General features: G+C 46.2%; 1 protein-coding gene across 3 annotated transcripts; it reads left to right on the plus strand.

Moving 5' to 3' along the window:
- Positions 1 to 5,445: 5,445 nt before the first annotated feature.
- On the plus strand, positions 5,446 to 23,564 carry NFKBIZ (NFKB inhibitor zeta). Of its 3 annotated transcripts, none has more exons than XM_074811451.1 (12): positions 5,446 to 5,723; positions 15,893 to 16,032; positions 16,944 to 16,980; positions 17,088 to 17,194; positions 17,324 to 18,087; positions 18,538 to 18,643; positions 18,964 to 19,110; positions 19,462 to 19,525; positions 20,165 to 20,334; positions 20,985 to 21,095; positions 21,214 to 21,381; positions 22,033 to 23,564. In XM_074811451.1, the coding sequence occupies exons 2-12, from the start codon at positions 15,904 to 15,906 to the stop codon at positions 22,084 to 22,086; spliced, it is 1,857 nt and encodes a 618-aa protein (XP_074667552.1). In that variant the 5' UTR covers positions 5,446 to 5,723; positions 15,893 to 15,903; the 3' UTR covers positions 22,087 to 23,564. The 3 variants fall into 3 exon arrangements, with proteins under 3 accessions (XP_074667552.1, XP_074667537.1, XP_074667543.1); XM_074811436.1 differs by lacking the exon at positions 5,446 to 5,723 and adding an exon at positions 15,172 to 15,497; XM_074811442.1 differs by lacking the exon at positions 5,446 to 5,723 and adding an exon at positions 15,172 to 15,497 and having other exon boundaries at positions 17,091 to 17,194.
- The last annotated feature ends 283 nt before the right edge of the window (positions 23,565 to 23,847 follow it).

A 23,847-nucleotide genomic window follows, 5' to 3' on the forward strand; every position in this document is an offset into this window, starting at 1 on the left:
ATAAAATCTTGTATATAATCTGGGCTTCCTTCTCTGAGGGCTTTTGCAACCCAACCGGCCAAGGGGAAATCCGTAGCCACTTCGTTTAAAGAAGCAGCGTGAAGAACAGAAGAGGTGCAGTGTGGTCATTGCTTCTCTATCTTATGAACAGTGTTTACTTTAAGTACTGGAAGCAAAATCGAGGAGAGATCTGTCCTGTAAGTCAGTCGGTGAGTTCAAGGGCCGTAGGGCATTGTACACTGCCTGGCTGCGTGGCCCCCACCACGTGAGCCCAAAAGCTGTGTTTTCAGGTCATGGGGAGAGGGAGAAAGTGGCTACATGGCACAGACCGGGGAGCCTCTGGGATGGCTGGAGGGCCAGGGTGGAGGACTTGCGGGCCAGCTACAGAGTCACCTTGGACTTAGGTTGCAGCCAGGATTCACAGCTGGGAAAGAAGGCGGCAGGGTGCGTTGCCCTGTGTGCTGATTTCCTGTATATATAGCCAAAAATAGCCTGTTTGACTGGGAAAAAGCCCTGAACTACAAATTCCTGGAAACTAGAAGAGAGTACACTGAGGCAGTATTGCTGTTTGTTTTCCTGTTCCTCCTCTCATTCGGTGGTGTCCGCTGGAGGAGGCGGGGTAGGGGGTGGCAGCCAGTGGTGCGGTCTAGGGTGCTGCTCTTGTGTTCCTCCAAAACAAAGAGCTGAGTTCATGTCCCAGCCTGCTCTTGCCAATGCCACCTGATAGCTGTTAGGTAACAGGGCAAAGGCAAAGTACGTTATTCCCAGCGTTTTGCTCTGAAAACTGAAATAAACTGTCTCCCACCCATGTCAGCCTTCACTTAGCCAAAAATGGAGAAGCAAGGCTGCAAAGTGTGAGATGCTTTTCAGTGAGCTGCTTAGAGGGGAAATGGAAGTGAGGGGCAGGAGATAGAGGGGAAGCAAAAATGGGTAGGATGGGGTCGAAGGAAGGACAGAGTGCAAAGGTCTTGCTCTGTGACACCAAGGAGAGGAAGAAGGTTGCTGATGTGGTCATGTGGAGGTTTCCAAAGGCAATATCAATTATGTGGGAGAGAGTCACTCCTCTGATAAAGCACATTGATAGTCACATACACGCATTTCTCCAAATGTGTCAAAAAAGGAACAGTTCTTCCCACCCAGGCTGCTCACCCACCTCTTCCTCTACTCCCTCTGGACAGCAATGTCATAGCAATCATGTGTTAGGTACTGTTCCAAACTTTCGGCTTACAGTTGCTTTGAAGCCATGTATATGGGGTTTTCACATGTTTGTAGGCATGACAGATATCATAGGTGGGGAACTTCTTAAAACAAAACCAAAACATTTATAACCGGAATAAGGAGTGCTCAGGCAGGCTTTTGTCATTGTCATGTGCACTTCAGAGCCTGTGGTGACTCAGAGAAGGGTTGTAACTGGCCTGAGATGGCACAGGTGTTTGGCAGGGAAGGGGCTTGAGCCTGATATTGCCAGACAAAGGGATAGAAGGCTCACCTGGGCTGGCAAAAAGCCGAGACCACATGGTTTCTGATCTAGATGGAATGGGGCTTTTTGTGTTCATCCCATGGTTTAGTGCCTCACCCCTAGTTAGCAAGGCTTTATGTAACTTCTAACATTAGCTGTCTTATTTATAATGTAAGATCAATGTATTTGAAATCAGGGAAATGTTTTATTATCTCACTGAGTCTGGATCTTTGAGTCTTTCTTGAAATGTTAATTCGCTGTGGTGTTTGTCACCCAGATCCGAACTCTCATGTAAGGTAACCTAGCTCCTATCCGGGCAGTGACTTTCTAAAACTCTGCCCAAATTACTGTGTCCTCCTTCACTGTTGGTGTTACTAGCCTCTTGTGGGCATATTCAATAGCCTTTCAGGGTGAAATGAGCTGGTCCACTCTGTGAGTTTGTGGTGGTGAATTGCACAGGAGCTTCTCTGCCTGGAAAGGGAGAGAGATTTTGTGGGAGGATGCTAGAGAATTAAGAGCATGTGAGTTATTTTGTGCGAGCCCCAGATGCAGAGTGAGCACATCACTAAACCCAAGTGAAATTACAACATGCCCTCCCCCGCATCTTGACTGTGTCAGCTGGCGTGGGCTTAATAGATTAGTGAATCCTTAATGAATGTGGCCAGAAGAGGGCTTTGAGGCACTGAAAAAGAGCTTGGGATGACTCTCAAATGAAAAACATAAGCCACAATGTAATAGTCTTGGTGGTGGTTTCTTTTCTAACTCCTGGGTAGTTGCATTTTGAAAACAAGTGGCACGAATGCCACTGGATGAAGCTCTTTTACTTGGAGTTCATTTTAGAGTGAAATTCAGTTGGTGACATAGATGTTGATAAACTCTTAGATTGCTTAAGACTGTCCTTCAGAGGACAATTTTTTTGCCATAAATATGCTCTTAGATCTGACTTCCCCCCCCCCCCCCCCCCCCGAATTACAAAAGGATCTAGAGGAGTAAACGTTACTGGGATAGAACAGTCCATCCCAAGTCAGTTCTTCCTGCAATGCAGAAAATTTAGCAGACTGTGTGGTCTGACAGCAAGACTATGCTATGGCAGTCGGTGTTCCCTATTTCAGCCATCCAATAAACATTTTGTGCCGCCCCCTCACTTGTTATTCTCTCCCTTCCCTGGCCAGCTCTGAAAAGAGACAAGTGCTTTCCACCCAGTGCCCTCATGCTTGGGCCCTCTGTATGAGCCTGTCATTTTTTGGTTGGGTTTGATACGGGGCTCTCCCTTTTCACTCTAAATCTCTGCAGCAGGTTGTTTGCAATGATTGGGACTAGTTATACGACAAGTGCTATTGCTCTGCCGTGGCATGGCAGCCCGTGCTGAAGGATCTCACAAAAGAGCTTCCAGGTGGGACGTCCCGTTGGTGTTCAGCAGGTGACAGGCATGGCAAAAGTACCTGCAGTGAAAGAACCACAAATTCACGGTTTTTTTCCCCCTTGCCATCCTGTACTCAGTTCTTTCCTCTCCTTCCTACCTGCTGGTTTTCCCTGGGCCAGGTGAGTCACGCTTTCCAGTCCCGCCTGCCCTCTTTCTCTGCCTGAATCAACTTCTTCCAGGGAATTGTCATTTGCTGCTGTCAGGGCAGCTATTTCTGTCTTTAGCTGTTCCTTCCTTATAATGGTTTCTTCTCTTTCTGCTCCATCTTTATCATTTTTGCTGTGTATATTTATATTATTATTACTTGCTTACTGCTGCATCTTATTTTTGCCTTTGCTTGGTAAGTAAAAATAGGAAAAAAATGTTACTTTATAGAAAAAAGATACTGTCTTAAAAATCCAATGAAAAAAATTCAAAAGCTCCAGTAACAAGCAGATACTACAATTATTTTATATTGTTGTAAAAAGTGTCCAATATATATGTATCTTCCAATCCTCACAATTTCATATCCACTGTTGGAAATATAGGTTCTCTAAGCCAACAAATTTCTTCCTGATGTCCTGTTGTCCCCGTTCTTTTGTGCAACAGCTATTGCTACAAGTAGATATTTTGATTTCAGACTGAAGTTGTGACTTTTTGTCCTGCCCTGCCATACATCAGTTATTTAACCGTGATATTGTTACTCTGCCCTTCTGTGCCTCGGTTTGTTTCTTGTTGTATTTGGATACTGCCTGTTTGCACAGGTGAGTGGTGCCGCTGACCTCCAATGCATTTACAGGTGGTAATGTGTCCCCCATGGCTTTAGGAGCCTGAGCACCTGAGCTGCCCTGATTCAAGAGGCAGTGACACCTGGGAAGAAAGGGGTGGAGAAGCTGGATGAGCTGAGTGGTGCTCCAGGGACTGCTCCTACCGCCTGTGACGTTGAACTATGTCCCTCTGGGGCTGCAGCCTCCCCTCTTTGCAAAGAGAGATCTTGGTACCTTGTGAAGGCACCCAGAGGCCTCTCAGGTCCGCGGCGGCAGCACACTTTGCTCCGCAGTTGTCGCGGGAGAGAGCAGGGCAAGGGTCTGGCCAGGCACTGCCCTGCCATGCGATAGACAAGGATGAGGGCATCACAGGCCTTCAGAGAGCAAACTATCAAACGCCAGCCCTGGCTGGAACAAACCGTCCTTATTTCAAAGAAAAGTATTGAGCCCATCAAGATTATCAGTTGAACATGTTCCAGTGATATAATGCATTTGCGAACAGGAAGCTGGAGCCCACGCAGCGTTTCCTGCCTGCAGGGGGAAGGTTTCAAAATGATCACCTTTGGGAAGGAGATGCTCTCTCCTACCTCCTTCCTGCAGCTTGCTGAGGCAGGACGAGGGTGGGGGGTAAAGTCTGAGGGGTTTTTCTTTGTTTTCAACATCTACATTCCAGTGCAGGCGGCACTGGAGACGCCAACGGGCAGGGGCATAAGTGGTTCAGTGCTTTTACCTTGTTGGTGTCAGCTGCCAGGAACCGTATGAGATAACTGTGCTTGGGAAGGGGTAACGAAAGGTGCCAGGGGGCGCTTGCTCTGAGAAGATTTGGCTATCCTGTCCTTGCTTGCCATGTTCGGTAAGCATGGTCAATCCTGGCCCGTGCCACTGCTGAAAGGAGAAGAAAAGGGAGTATGATTCAGATGGATCTGCTCATCTTCTAGGAAAATCCTGGAAACTTCTTCCATGCTGAAGGTTATCGTATCTGCTGGAGCAGGTGACTATTTTACATCTGGTACATCTGTGACAAAGGGGAGTAGGGGAGTACTTTTTCCACCCCACCCCAGCCCCCCTTTTGTTTTTTTTTTTTTTTTACAGCTCCCCCCTCCTTTTAATCAGGCTTCTGGCTGTATGGAGCTTTCACACTAACTGACACCAGCCTCTGTGAAACTCATTCCAACCTTTCTGAGGGCAAAATCCCACTGAAATCCAGGCAGTTGCCAAGGAGAGGTGTTTGCCCTGCTCCACCTCCCAAAGGCTGGAACTGTTTTTTTAATCTGTGGGACACTGCATCTCTCTTGCTTCTTATCAAACTGTTGTGCAGGCACCTACTTGTCCAGGTTACCCTGTAGTGCCAAGACAAAAAAGGGCTATGAGACAGCTTGAACGCTTGCGGCCATACAGTCAGCACCGCAGGCAGGAGGTGGGCAAGGAGGAGAACCTGACCCTGTCAGGAAAGAAACCCTGCCCCGTTGTATGCCGCAGGTTTCTCTTCGTCCCTTTGTTGTACAGCCCTTTTTCATTGTTCTTGCTGTGAATCTCACATCAGCATCTTCTAGACCCTTTTTTGGCAGCATTACGCCAGCCTGGGGTTTCCTGCCAGCCTCCTTGGCAGGGGAATGTCCCTGCCAGGGCTTACCCTGCCTGGGAAATTCCACTGTGCAGAAAAAGTCCAGGGAGCCACACTCACACCACCCTCCTCCTCCGCCCTGCTGCTTCCTCTCACATGTCATAACATCCCCCCCTGGTTAACCAGGGCTGAAAGATAAGCAGTGTGTGATCCACTGCAATAAAAAGAGCCCCGTGGGTACTCAGCCTGGAGCTGTAATAAACCCGGAGGGGGAGTTGTTTAGGGTGTCGTCTTCTTTTTTTTTTTTTTTTTTCTGTGACCAGAAAGCCAGAGTAAGCAGGACTTTTGTGAGGGAGGGGAAAAAAAATTTTCCTTGCTGCTGCTTCTCTGTTTCATACCGTTAAACCTCAGAGGAACTTTTCAATCATTCACACAGACATTGCCATAAAGAGCAGTCAGTTACCAGTGTGCTGCAAAGAACTGGCTTGTTTTCCATAGAGCTAATTCTAACTTCACTCCTCCGACATGAAGGTACACTGTTATAATTTTATTTGCTTTATTGTTTAAAACCTGTAATTGATTAGAACAATATTAGCGTCTCTTTTTTTTTTTTTTTTTTTTTTTTTTTTTTTACTTATAATAGCTTTACCAGTGGCTTGTCTATAATTGTCTGTGTGTGTTTTGAGGTTGGGTATGGAAATGGAAGAATGGCTGGCTTTTGGGAAGGTAACGGGTAATAACCAAATGTGAAGAAACCACAATGAATGGTGGGATTTTTGAAAGCCCACAGTGGATCTAGGGAAAATACACCCCTAAATATCTTAACCGTTTTGGGCAATTCTCTTTGAAACAATCTTATTTTTCAGGGGAGGATGTAGTAGCTTTCCAGAATTAGGATGGATGGATGGATGGATGGGATGCTAAGCTCTGAGAGCACTGAATGGAAGAAACATTGTGGGTGGAAGCAGGTGTAATCTTGATTACAGTTTCTTTCCTGGCAGCTCATCAGCAATTTTGGAATAGCAGAGCATCATCAGCATACAAGCCTTCAACAGGACAGGTGTAAAATGTCGTGGTGCAGTGTGAGACAACACAGGGAAACATATATAAAAATAGGAATCTACAACTACTTTCCTGTAATTTAGCAAAAAATTTGTGGAAACAAAAAGTAGTAAGTCTAATGAAGTTAAACTTCACTTTAAAATTTGTGCTAAGGGGTTTATTAAACCAAACCATAAACTTCTTTTCATCACTTGGTGAGGGTTTCTCTGGCTTACCACATAAGGTCAATTATGCAGCACCCCGGTTCATTACCCGTGCCCGTATCTGGCAGGCAGGGAAGGCAGCTCAGCACTAAGCTTCTTGCAGAGGGTGAAACGCAGTCTGGATTTTAGACCCCTGAAATCTGGGGACATATTTGTACCATGGTGTCATCAGAGACTTGTATATGTCTGGGGATGAGTAGTTTGCAAGTACTTTAGGTGGAAGCCAGGTGTTTTCAGCTGGGACATGATGGCTTGCCTGGAGGCACACAGGGGGCAGAGAAAGCGTGGTACCCTGGGCTCTCCCTCAGCCAGACCGAGTGACCAGCAGTCAGGGGCAAATGTCACCTAGGGACATTGGGAAGAAGTCCATATTTCTGCTTCAAACAAAACTCCAGTATCGGCTTGGTTCCTGCGGCAAGTGATTTCTTTTTGGCTAGTTAGACCTTTTATTGACTTTCTTTACAAGCACGTGTTTCCCGTCGTGTTTAATGGCAGTGGACAGGAGAAGGGGGTGTGTGAGGAGGAATGTCCTCTTCCTCCAGGGGCTGGGCACCGCTGAGCCCAAGGCCTGGACTGCCTGGGGCAGCTGAGCAACCTCAGTCCTGCACCCTGCCCTGCCTATACCAGGGCCCTGCTGTAGCCCCAGGGGTGGTGGTTGGAATATCATTATCATCATCAACCAGCTGCTGGAAATGGGCTTCCAGCAGCTCTCCTGGGTGCTGGGAAGCATCTCTTCCCACCCCTGGGCACAGCCCCATCCCTCCCTTCGCCTCTGCCTCCTTCTGCAACCCGGGGGGCCTGAGCTGGCTTTGCTTCTAGCCCTGGGCTTTCAGGGGCAGCAAAACTCAACCCTGGCAGTGCTGCTGAGAAACCCCCGTGTGACTTTACACGTTCCCAGTCACAAGCTCCTGAGACAAAATGGGCAAGGTAGAAACGAGCTGCCTTTACTCATGCTTCTTAAGAAATTGGCAGGAAATTAAAAGGAAACTTAAAACATCCATGGGCTAGCTTCTGTGAAGAGCAGCGTCCTGTCAGACAGGATGCGTCTGGCTTGGGTTGGTGTCTTTTCCCAGCTAAGAATGGGAGGAGGGAGCCAACGCCTGGGAACAGAGCTTTGCACTGTGCCCCACCAGATTCAAAGAGTTTATTTCCAACTTGCTTGATGTTTTATGCTAACTTGTGCATGATTTACATATTACTGTAAATTTGTCATTACTGTAATGGATTTCTTTCTAAATGTGTAGCAACTGGCTGTTAAGTCTGTAGAAGCAAGAAAGAACATGGTATTAGTATCCTTTCCATTGTATTAATATCCTTTATGGAGGCATAGGATATCTGTGATTGAGACTTATGTGGCAGCAAATTCTGACCCAAAGATGGAACGATGTTGTCCCAGTGCATATTTAACTGAAGATAAACCTGCCCTAGTACATGCAATTCATTCCAAGCACCAGGAAAGTTTTTGTACCACTTCTTGAAAGCAACCTAACACTTTTCCTACCATAATGAAATTTGATTTGACTGCTTTGGTTTAGGTGCTTTTTTTAAATGAGAAAATTTCCTGTTTATTGAATTTTTGTCTGACTAATGGAGGACAGCTCTACAGCTGAGTTTCAGGACTTTCCCAAGGTCAGAGAGCCATGTGTTTTGAAAGCTGGGATTTCTCTAGTGAGTGGAAGTCTGAACTGAAGGCATTTAAACTTTATAAACTGGAGAACACAGTGAAATAAGATCAAGACATAAGACAAGGGCATTCCCTTCAATGGTCTTTGCAGCGTTAACATGGTACAAGTGTCTTACTGTGGTTGTCTTGTTTCTGCCTGGCCTTTCCTGCACACCAATCTGCACCCTTGAGCTGATGGTACGCTCGCAGGCTGTGGAGGATTGTGCAAATCAGCGCTGAGGCTTCCTGCAGGTGTTGATCCTGCCATGCAACCACATGCACAGGTGACCTGCACGTGTGGTGACACTGTGCTTGGGATTTCTTGACTGGTCAGCCCAGTTAGATCTGCTGTCTGGTAGATGTGACTGGTTTGGCGTGTCCAAGAAGTGGGTAAATTTTCAAAATCTGCCTGAAAAACATTTTTGAGTGGAAAAACACGTGTTTGGGAAGCCTGGATGTATGGCAACCTTAACCTTAGATAGGTTACCCATTATTACACATACATTGAGAGACTAGGAAAGCAGGGTCCTGGATAGATTGCAGTTTGAATAATCATATTTTTCAGGGTTAAAATCTCACTGAGATAAAGCAGTTTTTCCTCCAATTCCTGTACTAAAGAGCTGAGTGATGATGCTGCATTGGGGTAGCTCTGCGGTCCCTGCTAGGAAGTGGTTTTGTTTTACAGGTGGTTGAAATGGTCCTTGTTTGTGGAAGGTAGGACAAGTGAAATCGAAGTCCACCAGAGCCTACATCACCTGCTGTGCTTACTGTGCAGGCTCCTGCATCTGACAACAGAAAACAAAATTAATGTGGGCTCAGAATGACAAGTTTTGGCCCAGGTTGGTCACCTGAGTTAGGAGGAAAAAGGTCTTCAGCATGAGTCATGAGGAACACCTGATGCTTAACCCTTCAGACCTCCACTGAGGCTCCCTAACAGCAATGAGAAACTGTGCTAACTCCCTTTCTAAACCAGCAAGAACGCTCACTATTTACCTCATCTATGTACACACAGTACCCTTACAGGTGACATATGATGTTGCCCTTTGCTATGGGGAAATGGCCTTCTGCTCCTTGTTGACACACTGTGACATCATCGGTGCCCATATTTCTTAGCCATGCATTCCTCCTGAAAGGCACAAATGAACTAATGTGATATGTAAGTTTATGAGAAAACATGACTAACCAGGGCAGTGAGTATCTTGAGAGGAATGTCCACAAACACAAGGTGTACCTACAGGGAAACTGTTTACTTGTACAGAAATCAGATCCGCTTATCCAGCTTTGTAACACTTGCTGGGTTTGGGGTTTCTTTTCCTCTGCACTGATTTCAGCTTTTATATACACAGTGTGAAAGGATCTACTTAAGAGCAACCCACTGGGTTTTTTCAGCTTTTTTAAAAATATCAAACAACCTGGGAGAAAAAAGCAGAATTAAGGGCATTCTTTAGATCAAAGGGGAAAGCCCCAAAAGACAAATGTTAAATAAATAGTCTGAGTTTTCCTTTAATATGAAGAATTATACATATCCCCTTTTGAAGTTCAGGCTAATCTCAGAATGTCAGCCTTGGAGACCAATGTCTAGGGAAAAGTAGCAATACAAGTATAGCAAAGAGGGAAGAAACACTGACTCCTTTGTACCAGCTTTTAGAGCAAAATCATGTCATGGACCATTTCCAACCTGCTGACGTGTGTTCCCCTAAACCATCAAAGCAAACACAGGTATTGATCCTGAGCGGTCTCTAGGAGTGGAATAGTTACTAAGCTTTTACTTCTGGTTTTCTCGATGCTGTTCTAAAAGCAAACCGAGCGTTATGCTGGATAGCTTGGGGTTTGCGTGCTGTGTGGAAATGCTGTTAGGGTACAGAGGTGTGGCGGCAGTGTTTGCACACCTTGACTCCCAGTCTGCAGCAGGAGGCTAATTACACCCGTTGGAGAATAAGGGACATTTGACATCCATACAGCAAATATTCACTTGCATTAAGCAACTGGATTGTAAACTACTGGTTTTATTTCCAGTTTAAGAAATACCACAAAGGTTATACTGCTCCAGAAACGTGTTGCAAAACCAAGTCCTTGTTACTAGCAGTTTGTGCTTTGCCACTTTACGTAGAGGCTGACCCTTGTCCTGCGCTGCTGCTTAGGAGACAGACTGAAGAGAGATGTTTATTCTGCTTCTGTACCTGCTGAACCACGGGCTGCTCCGAGAGCTGCCATGTTCCTCACTCACGGTTAGGAGCGACAGCGTGCCTGGCAGAGTGGCTACGTGTTGCTCTACAGGGAAAGTAAAGCTCCACTTTCAGGGCTTGATTTATTTATGGATTTATTTATTTAGAGCCTACACCCCCTATAGCATTCACCCTGGTACGTGCCCCAGGGACCGAGCAGTGCAGGCACACTGATGCTGTAAAGGCTAGCCCTTTCCTTACAGCCGAATGGCCACATCCCTACAGTGTAACAACCCGTTCTCAGCCTTGGTCTCTTCTGAGCCCCATGTGGCCTCCCCACGATGCAGTCTCTGTTCATTTGGGCTTTTATTCTTTTCAACCGCTGCACGTGTGACTCGGAGCTACAGCTTCAAGGGGATTTTCTGAGGGGGAAGAGGAGGCAGGATGCCTTTTTGGAGAGTAAACTAACACAGAGGGAGACAACTGGCAGAGTCTTGCTCATGCTGTCTCTAGGGAGCGGCCCTGGACCAAACCATGCCCCAGCTTCACCCAGAGGAACTCGTTCCTCTCACCAGAAATCCCAGAACTGAGCTCATGTAAGAGCACTGTTACCAATCCTGGGACCAGGATTTGAGGGTAAACTGTGGGGCCACATAATTTGGCCATATAGAGGTAGGGACTAGTTACATCAGGGATTAGATCGGTAGTGATCACACATGCAAAGCTATAGGGGATGGCATAGGGTGTGGGTGGATGTCTTTGCAAGGAGGCACAAACCTCTGCCTTAGCTCTGCAGCCCAGGTTTTTCCAAGTCCTCAAACTGTCTGCCTGGTACCCCCCACACTCCGTTATGCTGCTTGTGGGCTTTGCCGGGTGGCTCACAGGCAATTTGGGTGGAGCTTTCCTTTTGGTTGCCTGGCTGCCACTCTGCAGGACGGCCCAGAAGTCCCCTGCCCCACGGCATCGCAGCTCGGGCTGCAAAGCTTGTGTCGGAAAGGATAAAACAGAGACGGCTGAAAACTGGGCAGCAAAATTTCTCCCTCAGTCTGAACTTCTGCTATTGTTACTGAAATGCTGTTCTCAGTACGAGGGCCCAGGTATGAGACAAAATCTCATCATTACAATTAAAAATGGTGTTGAAAAGATGGAAGTCTCTTTTAACAGAGAAACCCCCAAACACTGAGCAGGCTTCTTGATTTTTCTTCGACTTAGTGCAGTGGCACAACCGTTTCCATGTAACAAGGACACAGTTACTGGAGATCTAATGCAGAGGGAAGCCCAGCACAGCAGGTCTGGTGCATCTTTCCTCTGTGCTGGCTCAGATAGCAAAAGGGAGTCAAATGACCTTGATTAGCCTAGATGTTTAGTTGGTGGTAAAAATCTAAGGTGTTGGCTTACAACCTCTCTGACTATTGCGATGAGACCACTACCCAGCGAGCGCAAGCTTTGAGACAACAGGATTTTTTTTGTTCTTAACTGAGTTTCCAGATCCCCTCAAAACAGCTCACAGGCGTGCACAAGTCTCTTTCTCAAAAGCTGTTTCAGTAATCAAGTATACTGGTGTAACCTAAACCGAAACTGATTAGCTTTAGTTCGACAGTTCTTGCCCAGGCTGTGCTCTGAAGTGAGAGAAGCAGCGGAGTTTTGGGAAACAAATGCTTTTTGTTTCTTATTTTTGCAGTTGTCTGAGATACCAAGATAAGCACATCTCACTATTTGCAGGTGTGTAAGAGGTTTCAGGACAAATGTTGCTAATATTGGCCGCTAGTTGGCATTATTGATACATCCCAGTAAAGGGAGGTGGTGGAATAAAAACCTGGGAGGGCAGCGCTCGGGGAGCTGAGGCACCCTCCTCCCTGCTCACCTCTCAGCCTTCCCCAGCTCTGGAGGTTGTGCTGAATTACAGCTCGGCCAAAGCAGGTGGAAACCGCCAGGACATCACAGCCCTGCCATGCCTTCCCGGCTGACCCCCCTTTTCCCCAGTTAGTTGCTGTCTGTACGGGAGAAGAGGTGACAAATGCTTTTGGTCACCACCCTGCCCAGGAGGAACTTTCTTAGGCTGAAGACTCCTCACAGGGTTTTGGTCACCACACGTGTGACGTAGTGTTTAGGCCAAAAACCAAATGCTCAAGGTCTGCAGCATTAATGATTGCAATTTGTAGATGTAGCAATAATTTAGCAGTAACTTGCATGGAAGCACTTTGAGAGCACAAGGCTTCTGGGAGCCAGCTCAGCTCATCTTGTGCAACTGATGGGTGTGTGTATTTTTGAAAGAGCCTTTTGTTACAGAGCTTGGTGGAATTAGCCTTGTCTTAATCTGCTTTGACTGGGAATAGATTTGTGCCAGAAGACCTGATAAATAAGATGTCACTGATGAAACAAGTATGAGCTGAGGTATCAGAGAGTTGCCCGAAGTGGATTTTGCTTGGTAAAAGGAGAGCATGACAGCAATTCAGCCTTCGGGAGAGTAGAAACTTTGGAATAGAAGAGAAAAAGAAATTCCACATCCTCTTTAAGACAAAAGCCTCATTAAATTGTTTTATAGAATAGTTTTAATTCATACGTAGAGACTAATCTTCATTAAATCCATTCCAAAATCATTACTGAACAGCAAGGATAAAGGTGCTCTCTGTCCTTGCCTACATGTGGTTTAGGGATCTTCCATGACACAGTAGCACTACAATGAGAGAAATCCACTTTTGGTTTGAAAGCCACTTTTAATCTCGACATTTTTAAGGGAATTGCAGGCAACTATGCTGCCAAATCTAATTTTCTGGATTATAGACTTCTCAGATTCACATTACCATTTGCTCGTTAAAAGACAAGATCCATTTGCTGCAGTAGTTGCAGACCCTCCTGGCTAGGTTAAAACAACTGGCTTTCTGGGCCACCTGGCAGGGCTGAGAATGCAAAGGCTGATCAGTCAGATCTGCGTTTGGAAAGCTGGGTTGTGGGTCCTCCCATCAGCCACCGAGCGTGCAAAGGGTGTTGGGGGGCTGAAGGAGCCCTGAGCAGCAAGCACTTTTCAACGAGGAAATACTTAAAACCGTCTACCTAAGGCAAAGGTACCATAGCTGAGATCTGAGGCTTGAAGAAAAACAGAGAACCATCTCCTTGCATGTTTAAAACATATGGTCCGATTTCACAAATCCTCGCTTGCATAAAGAGGTTCATTAAATGAGGGAGAAGGTGCGCTTGGGAGATAGCTGCTGATTAGGGAGCAACTGAGTTTTTGCCTTTATTAGACTGTGCTATTTCTGGCACTGCTTGGCATCTGATTTCATTTGATGGGTTACATTTGCAAATTTTACTGTGGCAGCGTAAATTCAATTTATGGTGTAAAACAACAGTCTTTGGAGTAGAAAACTGCCTAGCTAATTCCCAGTGAAACCCTTCCTTCACCTGACAGTGGAAGAAATATTTGAATAATATAAAGTAATTCCCTCCTGCCTCCTCATGGGCTGATTAATATAATTTTACATTGCACCTGTCCCATGTTTTTTAATACAATTAAAACATGTATAATAATCTAAATTATAGGCCTGCAATTTGCATAATATACTTTAGAAATACCGTGCTGTTTTACTACCTATTTTTTGGGGCAGCCAGGGTGTTAAAAACATCCTAATTGCAACCTTGTGGACAAAAATGCACGCTCGTACTTTAGAAGATGGTGACCTCAGTGGAAACAAGGAAAGCAGAAATATTTGTTTGAAAAGCGGAAATCTGAGAAGTCTCCCCTGTGAATATTGGTAATATTTCAGTAGTGTTTTTAACAGTAGTCGCAGGCACACGCTGTTTGAAAAGTAGAAATCCGAGAAGTCTCCCCTGTGAATATTGGTAATAACTCACTAGTGTTGTTAACAGTAATGGCAGGCACGTGGTTTCGCCTACTTTTTGTTTCAGCATTGTATTCCTTACCAGCTTCTCCCTGCCGGCCTTGACTGAGAGGCTTTGCCACCGCAGTGTGGTGCAACCTAAAACCAAAATAACTTCTGTGTCTGCCCCCTGCCTACTACATGCTCTGATAACAGAGGCAGAGAGATGACTCACCTCTGTTGTGAGTAACCACTCACGTTCCCCTTCTCTCTGGATGCTGCCCACTTGACGCACATGACCAAAAAAATCCCCGTCCTCCCAAACCAGACTCCCCAGAGCCAAGGCCTGGCAGGAGCGGAGTGAATGCTCCCGCGCCGTTGCACTTGGGGCGAGGGGTGTGTGCGCGCAGGGACGCCAGCCTGCATCGATGGCGGTGGGAGGCCGAGGGCAACGCTCGTCATTTCCATCTCTGCAGCTGCACAAGAAGGTGGAAATTTGGGGTTGCGCGCATCGTGAGTGGGGGCTGCAAAAGCTGTGGGAGGCCTGCAGGGGCAATTAGGGAGGACAGGGTGAGAAGTGGCATACATCCCCATCATCCCCACCCCAACCCCATCCCCATCATCCCCAGCATCCCCAACCTCATCCCCATCATCGTCATCATCCCCATCTCCAGGATCCCCAGCATCCCCAGCATCCCCATCCCCATCATCCTCATCACCCCCAGCATCCCCATCCCCAGGATTCCCAGGATCCCGAAGATCCCCATCACCTCCCCCCCCCCCCCCCCGTCCCACCGTCCCCCCCGCGGCGGGGCCGGGTGCCCGGGCCGGGGGTGCGGGGCGATGCCGCCGGTCCCTCCCTTCCCCAGACCCGCTCCGGGGGGCGGTGGGGCCCCTTCGCCCCGCCCCCGCCCCGCCCCGCCGCGGCCCCTCCCGCCGCCCTGCCGGGAAGCGCGGCCCCGCCCCGCCCCGCCCCGCCCCGCCCCGCCCCGGCCCCGCGGGGGGGCGGAGCCGCTATAACCGCCGCCGCCAGCGCCGCCGCCCCCCACTCGCCGCTGCGCCGCCCGCCCAGCCCGGCCGTGCCCGCGCCCTGGCCGTGCCCGCGCCCGCTCCGCCGCCCTCCGCCGCCCTCCGCCGCCGCCCGCCGCCCCGCGGCACCGCCATGATCGTGGAGAGCAGCCGGGACGCGGCGCCCGATGGCGGCGACGGCGGCGCGCTCAGCAGCCCCATCAACCTCGCCTACTTCTACGGGGCCTCGCCCCACTCCAGCGAGGGCAGCTGCTCGCCGGCGCACTCCGCCCCGGGCTCGCCGGGCTCCGACTCGGACCTCTCGGTGAGCAGCCGCGGCGGCGGCCGGAGGGACCCCCGGGGCGGCGCCCGCCCCGCGCTGCAAGGTACGGCGTGGCGCGGCGGCGGTCCCGGACCCTGCGGGCGGGGGAGCGGCGGCGGCGGGGCGCGGGCTGGCGGGGGGAGCGGGGCGCGGCGCCGGCCTTCCCGCTCCGTCCCCTCCGGCAGTGAAGCCGGTCACGGACCCTTTTGGGCCGAAAAGCCTCCGAAGCGGTGAAAAGTGGGAGCTCCGCGTCGGGGCACCCCAGCCCTGGGAGCGGCCGGGGAGGTGGGGGTGTCCCGGGAGGAGGGGTGTGGGGGGCATCGCCTCGGCTCTTCTCTGCGAAACCGCGGGTTTGGGTTGTTCTCCCCAAGCGTTCTCGTTTTGATTTATTTGCTCATTATTAAAAGTAGAAACGGAGTCGGTGGCTTAAATCCGGGTTTTGTTTTCATGTCTCAACAGTTGAACAACACATGGCGGGGGGAAAGCAGCACCGAGGACCTTTCCAGGGGGTCCGTGTGAAGAACTCGGTGAAGGAGCTCCTGCTGCACTTCAGGAGCAGCAAACAGATGTCCTCGGGCTCCGCCACGGAGGAAGGCAAGGTAACCTGCATTTTTCAGCACTGACATAATTGCTTTTAGGGGTTACTGAAGCTGGCAAAAAAAAAGCATGCGATAATGCTAGAAATGAGCTTGCTGCTTTATCTGATGTGGATGGAGTCAGTGCTTTCCCTTTTCAATACGTAATGGGAGAACAGAGCTGGGAAGAAATTAGTGAGAAGCTTTACTGCGAGAGGAGGAGGCACTTAATGTTCTTAGTGAGCTTTGTTTTCTAAAGGGAGTTTGGGCGAAGATACGTTTGTGTTATGAAACCACAGAAACTCCCTGTTAACTTGAATGAGGTCATACATTGTAAGAGTTGGGGAATCTTCTCAGAAGAGAATCGTTTGTCATGCTGTTGTGCTCCTCTGTGCAGAGCACGCAGTATAAAGGCAGACCTCTCCAGTCTGGAAAGATAGAAACAGAAAAAAATACAGGAAATTCTGGGAAGATTAAAGGTGGTTTTTGGTTGTTTTTAGAATGGTCTTTCCAAGCATGTGTTTGTAAGCTTCCTGGATAAGTGTTGTCACAAGAGGATTTTTGCATAGGAAAGTTCATGGCATTGAAGAAGTAGAAAATTGGCTGGCTTATTTATGTTTTGGAAAAAAAAAACCCTCAGACCCCACTAAGGAACAGTGTCTTTCTCTAGATTTTTTTGAGTTTTGTGGTATTGTAACAAATAGCTTAAAAAGCCTTAAGAAAAACGGTGGTTTTCATTTAAGTTCCATAAAAGTATTTCCATTTTCTAACCTTAATTAAAAGCAATTAAATTAGGGTTAAACAATCATGTACTAGAATTATTCTAAGGTATATTCTGTGTTTATGGAAGCAAGTCACTGTTGCTTTCTTTGTGGTTTTGTTTTTTTCCTGAAATAACCATATACTAATGGAATAATCTGGATTTTTCTCAAAAGGTACAAGGAGGATTGGTGAACTATGAGCAGTACACAGGTAAAAAAACCCTTTTTTTTTAAATACCGTGCAATAAGATTCTAAAAGTTGATTGTAAGAGTAACATCCACATGGATTCTGAATTTACTAATTTACTTTCTTTTCAGCAGAGCTGAAGAACATACTAGGTCACAGTGGCAAAAGAAAGGCTCCTGAGCTCCTTTCTGATGGACCTTCTTTCAAACGCCAAGCTAATGTTCACCCACACCTCCTGGTAAGCTTGTAGTAATTTTTCCCATGCCTTTGTTTTTCAGTTTGTTTTGTGTGATTGGAAACTACCAGATACAACTATACCTCTAACTTCCTGGGGCTTGTTTTCTTCTCCCCCCCGCCCCCCCAACAGACACCACCCCAGACACCAACTTCTATGGATAGCATGGAGGAGACTCATAAAAATGACCCAAAGCATGACAGCAATTCTGACCTGCTTCAGAACATTATAAACATCAAGAACGAGTCGAGCCCCATTTCTCTGAACACGGTGCAGGTTAGCTGGTTGCACACTGTCTCCAGTCACAGCTCGCCCGGTGAGCAGTACCAGGACAGCCCGGGAACACAGGCTTTCTCCCCGTCCCAGAAGTACCAAGCATTCCAAGATCACACCTCCCAGCATATGCTTGATCCGCCGCAGCATTACCAGTTCCCTCCATCCCAGAACCAAGATTTGTCACAGAGCTATCCTTCGGAAGCCTCCCTGGAGTACAGGCCATTTGCTGCCAATGACCAGTCTCCTGGCTACCAGCAGAATTCCTTTGAGAGCCATGAACTGCAGTATTGCCCGTCGCAGAGCTTCTCCTCCCTCTTGAATGACTCTGAAGGCTCGGAGGGCATCTCTACTCCCCTCCAGCCGCTGACCAGTGCCCACCCACAGGCTGATGTTGACCCCCACACTCCAAACTTCAGCTTGCTTTCCAATACCATCTGTGGTAGTCTGGAGCGCAGTGTCTCTTTGGCTACTTTGAACGTCTCTCTACCTGACCAAAACATTGCCAGAAGCACGTCACAGCTGGGCAAGTCATTTTTTCAATGGCAAGTGGAGCAGGAGGAAAACAAACTGGCTAACATCTCTCAAGACCAGTTCCTTGCAAAAGACTCGGATGGAGACACGTGAGTGCTGTTTACCTCTGTGTTTCTGATGTGGAAGGTTGGGGAGTGTTTGTTTGGGTTTTGGTGGACCGTGGGGTTGTAATGGAAGCAGTTCATTAGCAGTGTTTGTGTCATGAGTGCGGTGGTTTCTCTAATGAAGTGAAACGTGTGGCTTTGCCGGTGGGCTGTGATGCACAGAATTGCAGCACGCTGAGTAGATAAGGTGTTTGTATTGTCTAATTTCAGGTACTTATCGTTAGACTTTTATCTAGTAAATGGGCAGAAAAAGATCTGAATTTAGATGAATTTAAAATTGCCCTAGGAAGAAAGTACCCGTGTTCCTGTCTTAGTCATGCAGAGGAGGCCTGAAGCCGTCAGCGTTACACCCCTCCCAGATGTCTGGATCTCTGTAATGACTTGAGCCCTAGTTTGTGTGGTGGTGTAACTCTGTGTTTCCCCTCTTTCCTGCAGCTTCCTTCACATTGCTGTTGCCCAGGGCCGACGAGCGCTCTCCTACGTTCTTGCAAGGAAGATGGCTGCCCTGCACATGCTGGATATTAAAGAGCACAATGGCCAGGTGAGATTCTCACAATCTCTGCACCTGCTTTGTGCACCTGACTGCTTCTGCGTGTCTGGACCTTGAGGAAGATGTGAAATGCTTATTTAATATTAACCCTGAGATTTAGCCTGCATACTAATATTAACCTTGAGCTACTAATACTTCTTGGGATCACCTTGAGCTGGTAAAACTCTGTGCTCTGCTTTATTTGTCCTGGCTTCCTGGTATTCATAATCGCTGCTTAAATAATACCAGGTATAGACTTTTTATTTGGTTTAGTTGCTCTTTCCTATTAGAGATCAGATGACTAATAGTTTAAATTTTCTTGATGTTTGCAGAGTGCTTTCCAGGTTGCTGTGGCTGCCAATCAGCATCTCATTGTGCAGGACTTGGTTAGCTTGGGGGCTCAAGTCAACACCACAGACTGCTGGGGTAGAACGCCGCTGCATGTTTGCGCTGAGAAGGGGCATGCCCAGGTCCTTCAGGTAAGAACCAGGCAGGCGTAGCTCTGCCCTGGCCATTAATGCTTACACTTTGTATTAGTTGTCTTGGGAAACTCTGAAAACACTGCTCCTCCCTTTATCTTTCTCACTGGGTAGCCCTGTGTGTCTCAGGGCTCTACAGTAATGACTTGAAGCGAGACTGAATTTCACATTGAGGTTCTCACCAATGTTTTGGAGTAATTTGGTGGAATCCTCTAGTCTATGAAAACAATAAGTCTCTTCTTCATGCCATTATTTTTTGCAACTTTGTTGCACTAAGACTGTATACAAGCTTGAGGAAGCAATATGTGGTTTGGATAAGACCTAAATGCATACCTGTTCCTATTTTTGTAGGCAATCCAAAAGGGAGCCGTGGGAAGCAATCAGTATGTGGACCTTGAGGCAACAAACTATGATGGTGAGTAGTTAAAGAGTTTCTAATTTACAGAGTTACTGGATGTTATAATGTTTTATAGCTGCTGATGTGAATGTTATCCTGGGTTGAGAAGCAATAAAATGGAGCATATCTTTGCCAGGTTGAAATTTACAGTTACAATTGAAATCACATTACAATTGGCATATCTGTCAGATAAAAACGTGGTTAGTCTGTGCTTGTCTGGACCTCTTTCCTCTTACATGCGATTGCTGTGTTTGGCATGGAGAGTGTAGTTAGTAGTTGGCTATTGTTTAAAACATTTGAGTGCCAGTGATACATCGGTGGATACAGAAGCCAGAATCTCTGGCACCATAGAGCTGTTTTAATTGAACCTATTTTCTATATAACAGCTCTTTCCTAATGTACATTTTGGAAATTAGAAATTGATTCTTTCATTATCTGCTGGCTGAGAGCTCACAGTAGGTTGCTACTTAACTCCTCTGGTGATGGACAACCCAAATTCAAGCCACTGAGGAGTAGTCACTGTCACTTACAAATATAGAACTGTCCCTGGACTTGACAGGGGTAGAAGCTCCTTTACCTGTCCTTTGGAACAAGCAGCCAGTCAGTACTTCTGTAATTGCATTTGTTCATTAATGATTTTTTTTCTTTAATGTTCAGGTTTGACAGCATTGCACTGTGCTGTTCTGGCCCATAATGCTGTGCTGCATGAACTGCAAAACAGTCAGCCACCTCACTCCCCTGAGGTTCAGGAGCTTCTGCTGAGAAACAAGAGCCTGGTAGAAACCATCAAGACTCTGATACAAATGGGAGCCTCTGTTGAAGCGAAAGTAAGTAAAATGGCTTTGTCATTTGTGCCAGATCCAGAGAGGATGTGGAAGCAGAACATGTCCCTTTCTTTCACATCACATTTCAGCTTTATTGCAAAGGAAGTAGACTAATTTGAAAGCTTCCCTACAGCTTAATTTACCCAAGTGGAATAAGAATGTTGCATTTATTCAGAGCAAGGTATTATCGATGCAAATGAACCCTGGGGAGAGAGGGAGGTGACACTAATTTCTGGGTTGAGAATGATGCTATGCTGGCTGCAGTTGGTCGTGTCTTAAAAGTAAGAATATATTTGGAGCACTCTTGAGGTATCTGTAGTAATAGGGTGCTGATGATACCTTGTTCTTGAACTGCAATTTTTAATTTAAAAACTGCTTACCTTTTCAGTTTAGGTCTGTGCTGGGCCAGACCATTACTTGATATAACATTTGATATTTTAGCTACGTCAGCTTATTGTCAAATGGGATCTGGTCCATTGTTCATTAGCTATTCATATTAAAATATATACTCGTATTGACTGTCAGTGAATTGTAGTGCAAATATGTTTGTTCAACCCTCTGCAGTTACTCTGTGTTCTGTTTTATTTGTGTGTGTGTTCACCCTGGGTAGGTGAAACACCTGCAGGGAAGACTAACAGTTTCTTTTTTGGTAGGATCGCAAAAGTGGTCGTTCAGCTTTACATTTGGCAGCAGAAGAAGCAAACCTGGAGCTCATTCGTCTCTTCTTGGAGCTGCCCAACTGTCTCTCTTTTGTTAACGCAAAGGTACGGTGATTTTTCCGGAATGCAGATATAATCCGGGATGCGAACGTGTGTGGCACTGCGAGTGTCCTGAGACTCGTGGCCCTGCCTTTCCTTCACGGAGTTACTTTGTCTTGTCTAGGCTTACAACGGCAACACAGCACTCCACGTGGCTGCCAGCCTGCAGTATCGGGTGAGTCAGCTGGATGCTGTGCGCCTGCTAATGCGGAAGGGAGCTGATCCAAGTGCCAGAAACTTGGAGAATGAGCAGCCAGTTCATCTGGTTCCTGATGGCCTTGTAGGAGAACAGGTGAAAAACCAAACAACCCTCTGCTCTGTTCCCATCTGTCCTATCTACACAGAAGTCTTATTCCTCTCCAGAAGTTTCTTTTGGGTTTTGAGTTGCAGCTTTTAAGGAAAGGATTTAGCAAATGCCATTTTATTTGGGATCTTTGGTTTTAATGTCAGGATCAGACAGAGTATAGAAAGACCTGAAATTACAAGTTTCACTTGCAGCTTTTATTTTTTCTATCTCAGAAGCTTTTTCCTGTCAAGATAGGTTTTTTCTTTGTAACCTTGCAACATACTGGATGTAATATCCCTTCTGTTGTTCATCTCAGTATGGCCTGAGATCATACTTTTGTTGGTCTTGTCATAATTAGTAATGGTAGTTCTTAGACCTGAATAACAGATGAAAATCCCTTTTTCCTAGGAGCTGTACAAATACATGATGAAAAATGTGACTCTTGACCTAAGAAAGTAATAACTTAAGCAACTGAGTAATTCTGTTGCCTTTAGTTGGTTCAAATACTGAAAATTGGATCAATTCTGGTGTAACTGAAATTGGAACATAGGCTCAGATAAATGAGGAGTGTGGAACTGGGTCTAGGGTTTTTTATTTGGATTATGACTCACTTCAGGATGATGAATACTAATGTTTTTGTCTCTTTCTCTTTTCCAGATAAGACGTATCCTAAAAGGGAAGGCGATTCAGCAGAGAGTGTCGCCATTTTAAGCTCCATGTCTCTTGGAGTTCAGCAACTCACACTCACTGTCAGTCAGGCAGTCCTAATGTATCTGTAAATAGACCATTTGCCTGGTGTGGGCAAATGTTAGTTGTTTCTATGAAACAAAAGTATTTTGTTCACTATTATATAGTGGGTTATATAAGAGTGGAAAAAAACCCAACCAAAAACCACCCAATAATCAAATTCCTCTGAGCAAACGGGAGTGTTTAATTCCCGAGTATGTGGAACATTTGCCTGGATACCTGGATTTCATAGCTACAGCAAGACCGATTTTTATTTAAACAACCATGCAGATAACTTCTGGACAAGGACAATTCTACAGGAAATCTTTTTATTTAGAGAGGGCTGATATATGTCAACATTGCAGAGTTTTTTGTTGTGTTTTCAGTAACACCTAAGTGCAAGAGAAATATTTTTGAAGTTGATTGTTTATTTATGTGACTTTGTAGCTTTCTTCCAGTATCTTGTGCAGGATTGTATATAGTCACTGGCATTATTGTACAACTGTATAGTTCTAAGAATCTATTGATCACTTGGGGAATGAACTGAAGAAGAAAGTTCCTTTATCTTGAACTTGCAGATTGTGTATAGAGTTGTAATACTGTACTGGTGCAAATTGGGTGAATTCTGTTGTTTTGAAAGACTGAAGACTGAAAGTACAGTTAAGATAGATTGTCCCTAGCACTGATTTGTGCATGTTCTTGGAGTTGTTAGTAAAACATGAAAAGCCATGCTTTCTCAGGGGACTGTATCAGTTTTTCTTGTACCCGGTAGAGGTTTTTCTTTTGATGGGACAATAGATTGGGGAAGAAGGATCATGACTTTTATTGTGTGTATATAACTTTGTTGTACTTTAAGGAATATGATCCTGATTCAGTGAAAGTATTTAGCATGTACTTAACTGTTGATGCGTGCTGAAATCTCTCCACGTTAATTATAATACTTCGATATGTGTAAGCCCCACTAGTGTCAGTAGGACTTAAGCACATGCGTAAGTAATTTGGTGAATTGAGCTCTAGTTAATTCTAGAGACTTAGTGTTTTTCACCTCCTAAGCAGAGTTAGTCCATTTATGGTTTTACCTTATAGGTATAGTAGCTAGCCAAGTAATATTTGAAGTTAACATTTTTCTATTTTTTAATAATTGTGGGTATTAATGCAAAATGTATACCAATGATGCTGTATACTTCTGTTGGAGAGAACTTTCTCCTGTCACTTTCTGAATGATCCATGCTGGGCTGTAATCCAGTAGTATGTTCTCTGTATGGTCTTTGCTGCTTAAACCGCTCTTGCATCACATGCAGTTCTCTGCTGTAACTGTTTAATTAGTCTGACTGTGCTGTTTTGACAAAGTATGTCTTGTAGACAAGCTAAGTGGAAAAAATCTAATATGTGGAGGCCTACTTGTGATGTATTTCTTGAAAGGGTCTCATGTAACTTGTGTTTGAATAAACATGCTAACTAAATTTTGGTGGTTACTGTCTATGATACAAATAATGATGATGAAATCAAGCTTGAGATAAAACTGATTTAGCATGGTAATACTGTGACACTGGTCAAAGTCCATTTGTTAAAGGTGAAATGAAGTCTTTCCATCCTGTTGTTTATGCTTTCTCTTGTTGCTGGTTTTGAAGTTGGTGTTTGGGTGTTTTGGATCACACACCATGCAGTTGTACTGCCTGTGTATTTAGTAGATGTGCCCCAGATAGAGTTAATAGTCACCAGGTTGTCCAAATTGCAGGTTACCTG

This window comes from Strix aluco, chromosome 2 (assembly GCF_031877795.1).
Source record: "Strix aluco isolate bStrAlu1 chromosome 2, bStrAlu1.hap1, whole genome shotgun sequence".
NCBI classification, from domain to species: domain Eukaryota; kingdom Metazoa; phylum Chordata; class Aves; order Strigiformes; family Strigidae; genus Strix; species Strix aluco.